Source organism: Ursus maritimus, unplaced genomic scaffold, assembly GCF_017311325.1.
Source record: "Ursus maritimus isolate PB19 unplaced genomic scaffold, ASM1731132v1 scaffold_4, whole genome shotgun sequence".
NCBI lineage: Eukaryota > Metazoa > Chordata > Mammalia > Carnivora > Ursidae > Ursus > Ursus maritimus.
Window position 1 is genome coordinate 5,485,829 of NW_024426552.1, and position 16,967 is coordinate 5,502,795.

At 48.6% G+C, this 16,967-nt stretch overlaps 1 protein-coding gene across 1 annotated transcript in view; it reads left to right on the forward strand.

The window, feature by feature from the left end:
- DSCAM (DS cell adhesion molecule) overlaps positions 1 to 16,967 on the forward strand; it is a 619,423-nt gene that overhangs the window by 452,578 nt on the left and 149,878 nt on the right. Inside the window, exons 12-14 of the mRNA XM_040621659.1 lie at positions 9,982 to 10,178; positions 11,201 to 11,297; positions 11,927 to 12,055. Of these exons, the coding sequence (XP_040477593.1) occupies positions 9,982 to 10,178; positions 11,201 to 11,297; positions 11,927 to 12,055 (423 nt within the window). The remainder of the gene's footprint in view (positions 1 to 9,981; positions 10,179 to 11,200; positions 11,298 to 11,926; positions 12,056 to 16,967) is intronic.

The following is a 16,967-nucleotide window of genomic DNA, read 5'->3' on the forward strand; positions in this document are numbered from 1 at the left end:
CAGATATTAAATGAATCCTAGCACTCGCTTGTGCTCTATTCTTTATTTTTCCCCACTTCAAGATAGGTATTCAGTGCCTGGTTCTCTTGGGTCACCTGCATGGGCATCTGTTAATATAAATTTAAATCCAATGAATGTGCTAAAAATGTTATTTCTACATCTCTTACACATATTTATAGCAAAACTTAAAATCTACCTGAAGTGGAACTTATCAATAGGTCTTGCATCATTTCTATGGTGAGAACTTGTATCCCATCAGGTTGTTATATGGGTTAAATATATGCGGGGCATATGAGAAAGTTTCCAGCACAGAGTGAGCACTCAAGCAAGTTAGCTATTGTTGTTATTGTTGTTGTTGTTGTTAGCATTATTATTATTATTATTATTATTACTATTACTATTGAATTGTGAGAGGAAGAGAGAGAAAAAGTGGAGAAAATTAAGGGAGGAAGGAGGGAAGGGGAATAAGGGGGCAGAGTGGGAAGGAAAGGGACAGAGAAAGTGGAGGAGCATTAGAGCTATCAGTGGCCCGGGACATCACCCCGTAGAGTTGTTGCAGCCCAGGCTATATGGTAGATCACTTGGAGAGCTTCAAATAAACCCACTTCTGAGCCCTGCCCCCCAGACACTCTGACTCAGCTGCTCTGGGGTAGGGCCTGGGCACTAGTCTTTTTTAAAAACTACCCAGGTGATTCCAACTTCTGAGATGCAGCCCAGGTTGAGAGTGACTGGTCCCATTCAGCCCCCGTAGGAATGAGGCCAGCGGTCTTGCTCACTCCTAGCATGTCCTGGATGGTGTGAGATTGGACCCAGGCTCCTTGCTTCTAGTCCCCTTCACACCTTGCCCTCTTATATGACATGTGTGAGAGTAGCACCAGACCCCAGGTCATATCTGCAGAGTCCAGAGTAAGGCATGTGCAGTGGGTCTCCAGCCAAGCAGAATTCAGGAAGAGGGCCGCCATCTTAGTGCCTTAATGTCTTAGTGATCTTTGAGATGCTTACTGATTCATGTTTTCACCCAGTCTATTTTAAAATAAAATAATGAAAATTCTGAATTCAGTAAATTTTGATTGGCTGATGAGATAACACTGAAATAAATTTAGATTCAAATCTGTGCATGAAATATTCATTGTGGAATCCAGGCAGTGGGTATATGTCTGTTCAACTTTCCATATGCTTGAAATTTTTCCCAGTCAAATGTTGGGGGTGGGGAGGTATAAAAAAAAGTATTTGAAGGGGCGCCTGGGTGGCTCAGTCAGTGGAGCGTCGAATTCTTGATTTAGGCTCAGGTCATGGTCTCGGGTTTGTGAGATCAAGCCCCGTGATGGGCTCCATGCTCACCACCGAGTCTGCTTAAGAGTCTCTCTCCCTCTGCCCCTCCCCCTACCACTTGCACACTCTCTCTCTTAAGAAAAAATACTTGAAGAATTGGGTTTAAAATATGTGTTCCTGTCTGAGAATATCTGCCTCCCTGGTCCTCCCAACCATAAACCCTTTGTCCCTGCCTCTGTTTTCCACCTTGGCCTTTGGGGCAGCCTTGTTGCCTCATGCCTGGACCACACACTCTTCTTCTGCCTCTGTTTGGACAGAATGAAGGACTGAGGGAACCACCCCACCCCCAAGAGGCAGGGCTTGCCTCCTCAAACCTGGGAAGTTCTAGGCACCTGGGAAGTTGGCCCCTCTCTATTGGGGTCGTTACTGACGATGGTAATGGTTGGAGAATAGGACTCATTTAAGTCGGATCCTGGTTGACCCCTCTTCCAAGGCTTTGACACCCACTTCTCTATTCTGGTTTTCTCTTTCTTCTCCATAAAATGAAGGAATTGAACCAGATGATCGTGATGGGCAGGTTGTTTAGTTAAAGATTATCCAGGCTGGGGCGCCTGGGTGGCGCAGTTGTTAAGCGTCTGCCTTCGGCTCAGGGCGTGATCCCGGCGTTCTGGGATCGAGCGCCACATCAGGCTCCTCCGCTGGAAGCCTGCTTCTTCCTCTCCCACTCCCCCTGCTTGTGTTCCCTCTCTCGGTGGCTGTCTCTGTCAAATAAATAAATAAAATCTTAAAAAAAAAAAAAGATTATGCAGGCTGCTTGGTATTTTGTTTTCTTTTTCAGCACTAGTTTCAGCAGAGCTGGGGAGAAAAGAAATAAAAAGGTATTAGATTCTGTTTTGTGCCATTCAAAGAGAGTAACACTTACAACTAATCTTGAATATCAGCAGTTTATTAATATAAATGTCCACCCTCCTGTATCCGAGTTGAGAAAGCAACATATACATCGATTCTTCACTGAATCACCTGTCAAAACGCACAGCGATGTGCTGTTCACACCCGCGGGGTTTACTGTTATGACTAAGATTAGCTGTGGCTCTCAGGTGAACTCCCCACCTCCTCGGTGTCCCTGTATTGTGGGAACACGCCCTACTCCTTAAAGCATCAATGTGGTGACAGACTCCGCTGTGCAGTCTTCTGGTCAGTGTTAAACAGCAACAGCTGGTGGAGGTGGAGGGAGGGGAGAGAGCCCTGAGTTCTAGTGTTTGCCAATGTCGATGGTGTAAATCCTCCCACCGTTGCCAATTTCAAGCTAAATAGGTCATGTCCCACGAGTGTGAGTCAAGTTGCAGTGTGCACGGCTTTCCGTGGCCGGTGGCAGCGGCTCCCTTCCACCCCTGCATCTTTCTGCTGCAAGAAAGTAGGTCAGATGGTGCTCCCTTGTGCCGTGAGAATGCAGATTTCCTGAATGTTGAGATGCTGTTAGATGATACCATGGCTTATGAAGGAAACGTATAAACCAATGTATCGCGGTGTAAAATGGCACCTTACTTAATGGGTAATTTTGCAGGAGACGCACACAGCACACAGTCTCTGAACAAAGCTCTCTTGGTCTAGAGTTCCTTTGCCCCCACAGCCTCTGCGTGGTACCAACCCCTGTTAAATTACCCCATCCATTTGTTATGTTTCAGAAATCCTTGCCAAAAGCACTGCTCCGCTGACATGTTGTCATCTCTCAGCACCCGTGACCATGACAGGTGGAAAGGTCATACCTTTAGACATTAGCATTGTAAGAGGCCATAATAATGATCCATTTTTAGAAAGTCTTTTTGACCATTTCTTTACCCGGCTGCAAATACTTGGGTGGGATAGGAGAATGTGGGCTGGGTCAGGCCGTGTCTGACCAAATATGGAGCTTATTCACCAGACCTAAAATACCTGTTTTGGATGGGACACTCTTCCAAAGGAGACATGTGAGTAGAAAGAGAAGTATCTTTTGCAGAGTAAGATGGGCAAGCCACGAACAAGCCAGAGGTGGACGATTTCGTCAAGGCATGGCTCCCATGTGGAATGCAGTTAAGCTTTTCCTTATTACGACAAGGAAAGAACAGAAAACAGGTCCTCAAAGCAATGCTGCATTTTTCTTAGGGAGCAATAACATGTTCTTCTAGTGGATTGTTTTAAAGAAATAGGAAATTACCTTCTGGGCTAACAGCAACCTTCATGGTGCATTTGCTCCCCTGCGTCGCAGCTCGTAGGTAGGACAGAAAGCCATTATTTCAGAACTGGTTCACTCTCCTAAGAAGAAGAAGAAATGATAAAATATCCTGCACTTGCCGTGTCCTCATGGGAAATCTCTCTGTTTTCATTCTCTGCCATTTTACAAACTTCTTCCTCCTGCCTGGCTGCAAACCCTTCCCACTGTAGCGCTTACACGCCCCCGACACCGTGAGGCGCTAGCATGGACTGGTTTCTAGAACCCAGCTCTGCAGCTGGAGCCCCTCCACCCTGTGCTCTGCTCAGGGGGCTGCAGGAATTATATGTGAGCTTCACAGTTCCTGACTCAGGTTCCCCAGCTCTGAGAGGAAGAAGGAGAAGGAAGTATCTCTTCTTTTTGGACCCACGACAGATTTGTTCACAGTTTTGCAAGGTCACGTTGGGTGGCTGTGGGATCTTTAATTAGCATGATTTAGCACTTGGCTCTTGTGAGAAAAAAATCTTGGTTAATGGATTTGAGCCCAAACCGAAAGTGTCTTTAGTAAAGAAGCTTTAGGAGGGAGATGTGCCCCAAATCCTGAGCAGACCACAGACCCCAAACGAAAGTCCACATCCATTCCTCATCTGAAGACCTCCCCCCTTCAGGGCATGAAGAAATAAGTCCCTGCCGTCAGAGACACGGAGACGCCATCAGCATATGCTTGTGTGGCACTGACTCTGTGCTGTGGGCTGGCTCTGTTCACCCTCTCAACAATCATTATCTCCCTGTGACAAAGAACAGCACTGAGGCCCAGAGCAGATAAGTGACTAGGGCCACGCAGTGACCAACCAGCACATCTAAGATTCACACTGCGGCTGTACAACACCAGGTTGTGCGGGCTGACGACAACCCAGCCTATAACAATGATTCTGCAACAGGGGATCGCTTTGGAAACTACGCGTGCTGCCCATGACATCTTTCTCTGCAAAGCAATCCAATAGAAATCGTTTTGTTTGCTCGTTTGTTTCAAAATAGAACATCTGCCATACTCCCCCAAAGAGCCAAGACCTATGATTAAGGTCAGCTCAAAACAATACTTAGTCTCCTATTATAGAAAAACCCCCAAATAATAATAATAAATAAACATAATGGTTTATACTTTTTTCTCATATGAATGTTTTCTGGAGGGAGGCAGGCGGGCTTGGGCACGATCGCTCATGGCGTCATCAAGGGCCCAAGCTCCCATCTTCAGAGTCATCTCATGGTCCGAAATGACAGCTGGCACTCTAGGTGTTAGATCCGATGTCAGGCTGGAACAGGAGGAAACAGAGAAAGCCCAAAGGGATTCCACCCAGCAGAGCTTGCCTCCCAGAAGACCTAAATGCATCATGGCCTTGAGCTGGCAATATCCAACTGTAAGAAAAACTTGGAAACACATTCTTTTATTCAGGTGTATTTTTAATAATGTGTCTTGTTAAAAGCTGGGGAAAGAGGGAAAAATGGGCTTCCAGGGGCAACTGGAAATTTCTGCTCAGTCAGCAGTCCATACCTACTGTCAGAGTTTCAGAGGGCCCCATAAATAATAGCCCTGAGTTCAGAATCGAGCAAGAGATAGACACAGGAGTAGGGTGGTTTGATCTCAGCTTTCTGGATTTTGCAGATGCTACAGTCTAGAACTAGGGAGACTGAACCACCCAGGCTCTGCCAGAGCTGCAGACATACACACATCTTGCTTGGACACATCCTCTTTCATCACGGGAAGTTTGTAGATCAGAACACGTGTCCTCTGCCAACAGGTAACTAGAAAGGACTGGTCACACTTCTCAGTTCCTCCCCAACTCTCAAATCAGGTTAGTCACTGCCTCTCCATTCGGGGGGGGGGGTCAGGAGTGTTGCTTTCATCGATGGTCCCCCCACATGGAAGCATAAGGATTGGGGGCATTTTCCCCAACAACCACCTGCCCATTTTAGCTGCTGCGGCCTCGTTTTTTAAATGATGTTCCTGTTCTTTTATTTCTGGTCTGCAAATTCTTCTGCATACATCTAACACTATGCTAGGAAACATATAACCACCAGATCTCCAAAAACATGCACAAATAAAAATAAAATATATCATACTCAGCATCATCAATTCCACAGAGCCAATTCCTTATCATAAAATACTTTAGTTGCCTTTCTATGAACCCTCGTGTCTGTAGTCACCATATGGCTGCTATGCTGAACCAGTGTTGTTCCAACATGAAGGTCATTCAGTGCTTTTGTTTGTAGTAACAGGGATGACGGAAGCAAAACAGGAAGACTGATCGGGGAATGTCATTCATTTATCAATGATGTGAGTGAATTGTTTGCTGAATCAGATGAACCAGACTTCTTTGCTGAATCTGGTGTACTGGAAGAATAATTTCTCAATATTTGGAGCTATGTAAAATGTAATAGCTTCAGACATATCATCGTTGTTATTAACTTTTTCTCCATCCCTTTCTTAAATCCAGACAATCAACAAAACAGTAAACCAAGCCTGATTCGTCGCATCTACAAACGTGGGGCATGCGCTGCCTCATTCACTCCCAAGTCCCACAGCGTCCCTGTCAGTCGGTTCTACACAAATCCACTGGTGTCTTCCTGAGTTTCCAGACAAGCCCATCCGGGGCCCCAAATCCCTGCAGCCCTGAGCATTTCTGGTAGGGTCTCCACCTCGCATTGGGTTTAAAATGCGGAAGCCACCAGTTAGCAGTACTCATGTCCCCACCGGTACACCTTGGCTCACTCCCCAGACACCCCCATTTTTCAACATCGTTAGAGTGAGGTCCAGGATTGTCATCACAGACCCAGTGGAGGCAAAGCAGCAGAGCGACTCCTTGCTTTAAACTCAAATAAATCCACACATCGACATACATCCACGTGAAAACATAAATATTTTGTTACCTAGGTGCCTTCTTTAGCGACGAGTTGACAAATATGGGTTGGACGTAACAGAGACTGCCCCGATCTTGGATACTTGAATTATTTTTCTTATTTTCAGCCACATTTTTTTGCCCTTAATTTTATCCAATGAATCTTACAATAGGCAACCAATTCCTGTCTATAAAGATCAAGAAGCATCTTGGGAGATTCTTGAATAATTTGGCTCCTTCAGACATACTTTTTAAGAAGAAAAACTCCACTGCATTTCAGATTTCTAAGTAATTTTATAGCATACACAAATATGGAGTTTACAATTATCATGGAAAATAATTTTTCACCAATAGCGAAGACCCCAACTTACCACGTTGAGCACACCCGAAACGTCCTACATAGCCAGTCCCCGACCACTGAGGACATTGTGCCAAGAGCCCACGCATTGCTAGCACCACCCGGAGAAAAATGTTGAAGCCATTTGGAAAGACAGTGTGGCAGTTTCTCAAGAAGTTAAACGGAATTGCATGTGACACAGCGGTTCCTGCTAGGGATCTACTTGGGAAAAGTGAAAACATAGGTCCTCACAAGAACCTGCACCCAGTGTTGAGAGCGGCATTATCCGTAACATCCCCAAAGTGGAAACAATGCCAATGGGCAACAGTGGACGGATGAGTGAACAGAATGTGCAGATCCCATGCAATGCCATATTATTCAGCAACAAAGAGGAACAAAGAGCTGATACACACTACAGTATGGATGAACCTGGAAAATACGCTCAGTGAGAAAAAGCCATAAAGTTAGACAACGAAAAAATACCTACTGCGGGATCCCATTTATGGGAAATGTCTAGAAAAGGCAAATCTAGAAGGACGAGTGTCGATTAGTGATTGCCTGGGCCTGGGGTGGGAAAGGACTATCAATGGGTGTGGGGGAATCCTTTCAGGGTAATGGAAATGTTCTAAAACCTGCTGTGGTGATAACTCTATACACTTGTGTCGGGTTGTAATTGTGTGTATTGGGTAATGTAAATATACTTGTGTTGTCCCCCCCAAAATGCATGCCCACCTGAGCCCACCTGAGAACACGACTTCATGTGGAAATAAGTTATTTGCAGATATAATTAGTTAAGATAAGGTCATAATGCATGAGGGTGAGTCCTAAACCCAGTGACTGCTGTCCTTATAAGAAATCCACATGAAGATACGGCAAACCCCTCAAGGAAGAACATGATAGGAAATGAGGGCAGAGATGGGAATGAGGTGGCCACAAACCAAGGAGCTGCAGGGCCACCAAAAGCCAGAAGAGGCAGGGAAAGAGTCTTCCCTAGAACTTGGGAGAGGGCGTAGCCCTGTAGCACCTTGATCTCGGACTGGCTGCCAGACCTGTGAGAGAGCAGATTTCTGCTGTTGAAGCCACGCAGCTCATGGTGGTTGGTTACAGCTGTCCTAGGAAAAAATACAAGAGTAAACCCCATTCAGGGGGGTTTAAAGCAGGTGATTTTTATGGTATGTAAATTAGACCTCAATAAAGCTGTTGCGAAAGATTAAATTTTTTCTCGAACCAGCTGGAGGAAGTGAGGGATCAGGGACGGAAGCGGGGCTCACGAACCAGGCTGGCTGCCATGCACAGGAAGAGGGACCTCACCACTGCTGTGGATAAAACGCGGGGCTCCCAGTGCTGCTTCTCCCAGTCAGTCTGTCCACTCCGTGCTCTTCCTCTCTGCCACGCACCTGCTGACTGAGTGCGGTATCTCCTGTGGGCGTCCAGGCTACAGAGCTGGGAGATTTTTTTACTCGTCGTATGTCTCAAACCACTTGGGTATGCTGTGGGGGAAGACGGGACTCAGTACGTGTCAGTCTGAAAAGAAGGCACGGTGTTTGGTCACCTGCCCAGGAGCAGCGGAGGGCTTCTGAGGTGGCCAGTACAGTCCACAAGTGTGAGCTTGACCTTAGAAATGAAGAAGGGCCTTTCTCCCCGTGATGGTGGAAATGAGGCCAAAAACAGGAAAAATATAGATTTATTTTGGTGGTTGTTCAAATCCTCTTGGTCCTTTTTTGAGAGTGTATTTTTCCCTTCTTGTGTTTTTAAACAATCTTTAAACATCTCGTGTATAATTGTTTTATAGTCTGTGTCTGATCATTCTAGCATCTGCGGTGCTTGGGCTGATTCTCGGGGACGGTGGGTCGTGTTCTCGTGTGTTTTGTACTTCTGGTTTGTTAGCTCATGTTCAACAGAGGTTCATCTGGGAGAACGCCGATGGGCCTGGATGGAGTGTGCCTCCCTCTGGAGCGTGCTTGTGTTTCTTGTGCTACGATCTTCAGGCCTATGGCCAAAGTAGCATCACCAGCATCTGGACCCTTTAGCATGAATCCAGCTCCAAACCGATGCAGAGTCAGACCGGCTATGGAGTCTCAGGGGAGGCTTGGTTTCTTCATTCATAACACGAGCCAAGGCAGTTTGCTTCCCCTTTGCCTGTGTGGGTCTTGTTGGCGTTGTTGTAGGTATTTTCTCTGAAGGTGAAGCCCTTTGAGGAGCCTGGTTTGAGGGGCCCACTTTCAACCCCCTGCCTCTCAGGTTGTCAGGGCCCCAGCAACCTAATACCTGTGGTCTTTCAACAGTCACTTCTGTTTCTGGCGCCTGGGATTTCTCTCACTTTCTTATAAGCTCAGTGTGCATTTAGAAAGACACTCGTTCTGTGCTGCCCTGCATTTCTAGGTGGTGTGTGGAACGGGAGCAGGGCCTTAAGTCACCCAGCATAGTGATGGAGGTCCTTAGATGAATTTCGTGGTGGGAGAGGGGGAACTTGAGAAGTTCACAAGCAAAGCTTTCTGTTTGCTTGGTGAAATGGGATTGAGATTCCCTGCCATGTGATGGGTCTGAGGTCTCCAGGTGACCGTGACAGGTTGTAACAACTGTGGGAGATGGGCATAGCTAGACGTCACCTCAGCAACTGGTCAGCAGCAATCAGGGCCCCAACCTAAGTTGATAAGTAAGGTTTTAGAGTCCCACCATTGAAAATGGTAGTGAGAAGGGCACCTGGGTGGCACAGCGGTTAAGCGTCTGCCTTCGGCTCAGAGCGTGTTCCCGGCGTTATGGGATCGAGCCCCACATCAGGCTCCTCCGCTATGAGCCTGCTTCTTCCTCTCCCACTCCCCCTGCCTGTGTTCCCTCTCTCACTGGCTCTCTCTCTCTCTGTCAAATAAATAAGTAAAATCTTTAAAAAAAAAAAAAAAAGGAAACGGTAGTTAGAAACTGTCATTTCATGACAGCCGCCTCTCCAGTCTGTTCAGAAGGAAAGTTGTTTTCCCGTGTGTGTGTCCGAGGGGACATGGGCTCTGTCCCGCGATCCGCGTGTGCCCACAGTGAGCTGGGGAGAAAGCGTTGCCCCGAATGTGAAATCCTGCAGCAGCTTCCGAATGAATGAGCTGAGGGCTCATGTCATCAGGTTCCACTTTTCTGCCCCCTTCCCTCTCTTCTGTTCACGATTCCTGCTCCTCAGTTTCTTGAATACATTGTATTTCAAAGAAACCCCTCTTCAGGCATGATTTAGTTGAGTGTTACGGTGGGGAAATCAAGAATGCTGCTTTGCCAAATAAGTCGTGTCCCTCTTGGGTTTTCAGTTCCTGCGATGATCACGTCCTATCCAAACACGACCCTGGCCACTCAGGGTCAGAAGAAAGAAATGAGCTGCGCGGCCCATGGCGAGAAGCCCATCATAGTCCGCTGGGAGAAGGAGGACCGGATCATCAACCCTGAGATGGCCCGTTACCTCGTGTCCACCAAGGAGGTGGGAGAGGAGGTGATCTCCACTCTGCAGGTAAAACATAGTGAAGAGAGCGGATCAGAATCTAACTGCATCGGCAGGATAATCCTGTCCTTTCACCTAAGTGGACGCATGTGGGTGATAAACAGCGAATCATCTTCCAGGACTTATTTCTGACGCACCATTTCTCTCCCACTGCTTACAGCAACTTTACTGAGTCGCTGACAAAAATAGGGCTTGATCTTAAGTGTTATCAAGGATAAAATGATGATAACTATCCCAGGGAACCCGACTGTAATTAAAAAAAAAATGGGAGGAATCGAGTGTCTTAATGACAGTTAATCCTGGAGGATTGCCCTCCGGTGCTGTGCACCTGTTTTAATGTCCTGCAGAAACAAAAATTAGATGGGCTTTGTAAGGAAACGTGTTGCTTTTTTGGGAAAGATCCAACATAAAACTTCTGTCCTTCATAGAGGATCACAAAAGCTAGCAGAAAGTATTATAGTCCCTTATATTTTTTAGTATTATTGGTAGCTGACTGAGTGGCGTCTTCAGTAGGGGGAGAAGTGACGCCGTAGCGTACACGGGAAAAAAGAAGGCCCTGTGTTTCAAACGCTGAGATTGATTCACACGCAGCTCCAATCCTGGAGTCCCTCTACCGAGAACTCTAATGAGGGTCCTGCAGGACCAAGTATTTACTGTAGGACTTATGGATCTGCTTCTCTGAGCAGCATTGCTTTGGATGCACTGAAGACACACTGCGAGAAAAATAAATGCGTACGTGGAGTGTACATCCACCTGACCGTGGCATCCTACGTAAATTACACACGCAGCTTAATGAGCTGGCACCTGACCTTGGTCATGTACACCCAACCTGTCCATCTACACCATCGCAATCGCACTGCAATAGTTTGCTCTCAGTGTGTGTGTGTGTGTGTGTGTGTGTGTGCACGCACACGCATGTTGGGGATGCAAGAAGGGTGGGAGTGGAGAGATTTTTACAGCCAAAAGCCCCTGTAGTTGTCTTCGCTCCATGCTACTGGATAAGATGGATTTTTTTTCTCCTTTACACATAGATTTTGCCAACTGTTAGAGAAGATTCTGGCTTCTTTTCCTGTCATGCTATCAATTCTTATGGGGAGGACCGTGGAATAATTCAGCTCACAGTGCAAGGTAGGAAGGAGACCTAATTGGGGGAAAACACGGCTTTTAGGACAGTAAGTGTATGCCCAGGCTCGGACCTCTGTGTGGACTCAACTTGCTCCATAACCCCTCCTGATTCCCAGAAAATTTTGAGTATGTTCAAAGTTGGTGTTAAAATGGTATTTTGCTGCGTGCATGATTGTGTCACAGTGCAGCCCCAAAACACAGGGAACAGAGTCCTGAAAGGAATGGGGCCAGATGGCCCAGCAGTCCCATTAAAGGCACTGAATACAGGAGTGTGCCCGCTTAGCCGAATGGTGGGGACCCTTATGCCAGATGATCCAAAGGAGAAGGGAAGTTTAACACTGAAGCCAAGATATTTTTTGAGTTCTGGATTCCAAACCAGAAGAGTGACATTTAATCCGCATCCCACTTTGGCCCAGCCCTGCCATATAGCCCTGCTGTAAACACCAGGCAGTTTGGGAAAGTGGAATTTCTCCTCCCCAAAATGTGATTAGGAAACAAATGCTCCCCAGTAAATGTGTCAGCCACCACTGAAGGCTGACAAAGCTTTTCTGAGCCGTACTCAGCATTTCCACCCGCGTCTTCTGCCTGAGCCATGTTTGAACTAAGCCCGGGTTTTCCTGTCGATTGCGCAGAGCCCCCAGACCCTCCCGAAATTGAGATCAAAGACGTGAAAGCACGCACAATCACCCTCAGGTGGACCATGGGGTTTGACGGCAACAGCCCCATTACGGGCTACGATATTGAATGCAAAAATAAATCAGGTAAGTCCTTTATTTCCTCCAGCTTTATTTCCACTTCCAAAAGCCCTTTTCTTGTTCTCTTCGGTTATTCGTGATTACCTGTAAGAATAAATTTGGACTCAAGGAAACTCAGAAGGGGCTCTTTTTCCCAGCTTGTCTTTTCTTGCTCAGAGCATACCGCATTTCCTCTGTGGGGTGGGGTCTGTGTGCAGGGGTCTGTCTCTGCCTCAGCCCTCCCTCCTTTCTCTCCAGACCCCAGGCTTGCTTCCGGCCCCCCCACCCTGGCATTCTTGCCACCGACCAGTGGCGTGTTACGTTTTCTGCCACATCCCCCCTCAGTCCTTTACGTCCCATTTCCCCAGCCCAGGGACTGCTCTAGGCAGGGACTTCTGTCGAGAGCCTGGGCTTCAGCTGTGCTTGGAGTCCGTAGAGACTCCGGAGCTTGTGCAGAGACGGAGAGCTGCTCCATGTGGAGACAGGCACGGACCCTGCAGGAAGGTTCTGGAAGAGCTGCAAGGACAGGCCAGGGGCACTTGCTCCTGCTCGGAGCATCACCTGCTTCCCCGGGGCCAGAGGGGCCATAAATAAAACAGAGCCGGTAGTCAGGACCACAACAGGTGTGCCCGTTTGTCCCCTTAAAGTGACAATGCCAGCGTGACTTGGAACTTGAGGGTCCATCAGGCCAAGGGTAGAAAGCCGCCAGCGTGGCCTCTGCTCGGGCCTTTGTGTCTCATTAAAGAGATGAGGAGCACCAGCGCGGGTAGGGTTAACAGAATCCTCACAGACCCACACGTAGCCTTGTTTTTCACTTTCTGGGCACCGTACTGGACTTTGGGTTACACGGTGGTGACCTACTCAGAATTTTTGGGCTGAGGCCATAGTGAGAGTGAAGCTCGGGCAGCTGGAGGCAGGCCCTGAGCGAGGCGAGGTTTTAGGACCAGCGTGCAAGGGAGTGACGGGCTGGACGGGCGGCCGAGTGGGGAGTGTCCCAGCAGCAGTGCATGAACGCTAGGAGGAAGGTGCTTCACTCCCAGAACAGTGGTTTTGGAAACAGCACTTGAGTCTTGCAGTACGCAGCTGAGTTGGGAAAGCACAGAAGAGCAGCGTGTTCACCGAAAGTCACAACAGAGCCCCAGCAGTGAGCCCTGCAGCCATGGGGCCTGTGGGGGCTCTGAGACAGGAGCGCAGGGGCTGCCAGTAGTTCGGTCACCAGGGAAGGGGACAGCTGGCACAGGCTGGGGAGAGGGACATAGTGACCGCAAGCTAGCAGAAGACAGTGCTGGCCCAAACGGGGCTTTTTTGGAAGCTAGTACACACGGGCTTCCCCGGGGCCAAAGGGAAGAGAGGACACCTGCCTTTGTTGTGGAAACCCAGGTCAGGAAGGCGCCAGTGAGTTCCAAGTTCTGAGACACACATCTTGAAGTGAAGGAAATGTTTCTTAGGTGAGGCGAGCGCGTTCTAGCAGGGAATGGCCTGGACACTGACGGTAACAAGGAGAACTCCAGAGAAAGGCAGACACACATCGTGGGGACAGTCCACAGTGTGCCCAGCGCGGGGTGGCCCCGCCAGTCTCTCTGGCTGAGCGTAACCGCAGGACCACGGTCTCCTGTGCTCTTGGCGAGGGTGCCCGGGGTCCTCTCGGGGGAGCAGTTCAGTGCCTCCCTGTCTTCAGGGGAATCGGTCGTTTCCAGGTGCTGGTTCCGCAGCCAGCCCAGGCTCTAACCAGCTGTGTGCCTTCACTGTCCCCCTGCCCTCAGCATTCTCCACTGTGAAATGGGACACCACAGCATCTTCCAGGACAGGAGTCCCTCAAAGTCTACAGGCTGCCCTCTGGCTGGAGACCACTCCCTTCCCTGGACCCCATGGCTCCCATGCTTCCTCCCACCTGCTCCCTAGACCCCACCTCTCATGTCACCTCCACAAGGACGCGTTCCTGGCCCATACCTGAGGCCAGGCCTCCCGTCACGTGCTCCTACAGCATCGTCTCCTTTTTTCCTGGCTGGGCGTCACAGGTGATCGTATAGTTGTTTCTGGGATTATGTTTTTTTTTTTCCCACAAATATATCAACATTTTCTTTTATTGCATCTGGATTTTGAGTCAAGTTAGAATTGCTCTTCTCTACAGTCAGGCTATAAAAGCATCCTCCCTTCCTTCTACTCGTATGGTTTCTTTCTCTTGCTCCTACATTCAGATCTCTGATCCATTTGGACCTGATTCTCGTGTATGCTGGGAGATATGAACCCAGTTTGCTCTTTGCCCAGATGGGAATCCTGCTGCCCCAATGTGACTTATTAAAAAGCCCACCTTTCCCCGGTGGTTTCAGATGCCAACTTCATCACCAACTAGCTTTCCCTGTGCTCCTCCCCCAATTTCTGGACTTTCTAGTCTATTCCATCGTTTTGTCTATGACTGCATCAGCACCACACTACGCTCGTCATGGAGGCTTCATGGGTTCTAACTTCTAGTAGGGCCATCCCGCCCTTCTGACAGTGCCTTTCAACGTTTTCTTAGCTTTCCATAGGTGACCCTTAGGATCAGCTGGTCTAGCTCCATAAAAACATCCTGTCCGCCTTGGAACATTTAGTGGGCTTCTGGCTGCTTATTGAATACCCAGATCCTCTACTGGGACGATGTTTAACCTCTGTCTCTCCAACTGGGAAGGGCTCTTCTGACCCCTCAGGGCAGGGACCGTGTCTGAAGAGCCCCCAGCAAGCATCCAGTGCAAGCACCCTGTCCCTGTGGGCTCCCTCAACCCTTCCCACGGATTATTGGGCATTTCAGAGGCAGGAATGTGAGTCTGAATTTCTCTGTTCTCTTCCACTACCCATCTATCTGGGGCATGTCAGGGAACCCTGCCCACGGTTTCAGGAAGCGCTCCTGACATCTCCTTTCTAAACCAGGGTCCCGTGTGTTCTTGCACAGCTCTCCCCACTTCTGCCCCCCACACTCATAGGGGTTACGGTAATTCTGTTCCCCTACCTTGCACTTGGCTAAACCCCTGGTCAGTAAGCCAAGTCAAGCCCTTGTCAGAACGCCTGCATCCAAACATATGAGACTTCCAGCAGATCTCTGGAGAATTGCAATCTGGTCTCATTGGGTGTCCTGCAGGGACTGTGTGGAGGGCACATGCTACCAGAAAATGACCTCAAGCTTCAGGATAGCACAGGTGAGATCAAACCCCAGCCCCACGTCATGCTGGCCACGTGACAGGCCTGCGTTTCTTGACCTTCACGAGGAAAATAAAAGTCCTTACCTCACGAGGATGTTGTAATAATTCAGTCAGCTGAAGGGTTCCAGACTCTAGCTGTGCTTCAGAATGACCCAGAGAGAGGCTTTGTAAAGCACAGGTTTCTGGGCACCATTACCCCATGATTCTGATTCACTCGGTCTGAAAGAGCAGGTGTCACGAAACTCCGAGGTGTTTCCAACGTGCCCACACATTTGGGGACCACGGGAGTCACGTGTGTAAAATGCCTAGCACAGCACTGGGGAAGCAGGTCGAACTCCCCAAGCCTGAGCGCCGTCCGCCGCTGGCTTTCCTCTGGCCACTGCTTTGACCAACCCCGCAGACCCACAGTCTGCCCTCCTCTGGGAGTCTGAACAACACTGGCTACAACACGCGGGGTTTTTTTCCCCTCTAACCTTCCCTTGGGTTCGCCCAGTGGTGGGCACAAAGAATGACTCGGACAAGGATCCTGGCAGTGGCTGCGTTCTGTCAGGGGCCCCTCTTCAGAGGTCCCAGCCCTGTCTGGGCTCTGGCAATGCTGTCCCTTCTCGTTGGCCCTCCTGACCCCAGAGGGAGCAGCTCCCCACTCTTGCTAGATTCCAGGAAACTCAGCAAGCCCTGCAAGTTCCTCTAGCCCAGCCCACACCTTGATAAATAGTCCCCTTGTGAAGGATCTTCCAGTGTGACCTATCGGCCCTCCTTGACACGACATTTGTTCTCTGCATCCAGAAAGCATCGTCCCCCTCCTCCACGGGGCAGGAACACCTGTGATAAATTCCCCCGACAATTCCATTCCCCGCCCTTCCCGTTCATGCCCTTCCCAGCACTCTCCATGCATCCTCCAGCTCTTGGATTCCCAAGCATGCATTTCCATTTGGGACTTACTCCTAAGTTTCTTTATTTTGTCTGTGGTGTGCCCTTCCCAGTTGTACTTGTATTTCTTCAATCTGCATTTCCGTCCTTGCAACGGTCAGGCTCGTTCTGTGACTGCTCGTAATGCCGTGCTACATTTTCCAGCACGCTTTGCTAATAATCCACGTCCCGCCCGTCTGTATGTCAGCATCCGCAATCAGAAGCAGTGTTTCCAATCCCTGTCCTGACTCTTTCCTCCCGGGTAGTCACCTCTTTGTTTTTTTTTTTTTTGTTTTGTTTTATTTTTTTTATTACATTATGTTAGTCACAATACAGTACATCCCTGGTTTCTGATGTAAAGTTCGATGATTCATTAGTTGCATGTAACACCCAGTGCACCATGCAATACGTGCCCTCCTTACTACCCATCACCGGTCTATCCCATTCCCCCACCCCCCTCCCCTCTGAAGCCCTCAGTTTGTTTCTCAGAGTCCATAGTCTCTCATGCTTCATTCCCCCTTCTGATTACCCCCCCTTTCTTTATCCCTTTCTTCCCCTACCGATCTTCCTAGTTCTTATGTTCCATAGATGAGAGAAATCATATGATAATTGTCTTTCTCTGCTTGACTTACTTCACTTAGCATTATCTCCTCCAGTGCCGTCCACGTTGCAGCAAATGTTGAGAACTCGTTCTTTCTGATGGCTGAGTAATATTCCATTGTATATATGGACCACAACTTCTTAATCCAGTCATCTTTTGAAGGGCATCTCGGCTCCTTCCACGATTTAGCTATTGTGAACATTGCTGCTATGAACATTGGGGTGCATATGGCCCTTCTCTTCACTACATCTGT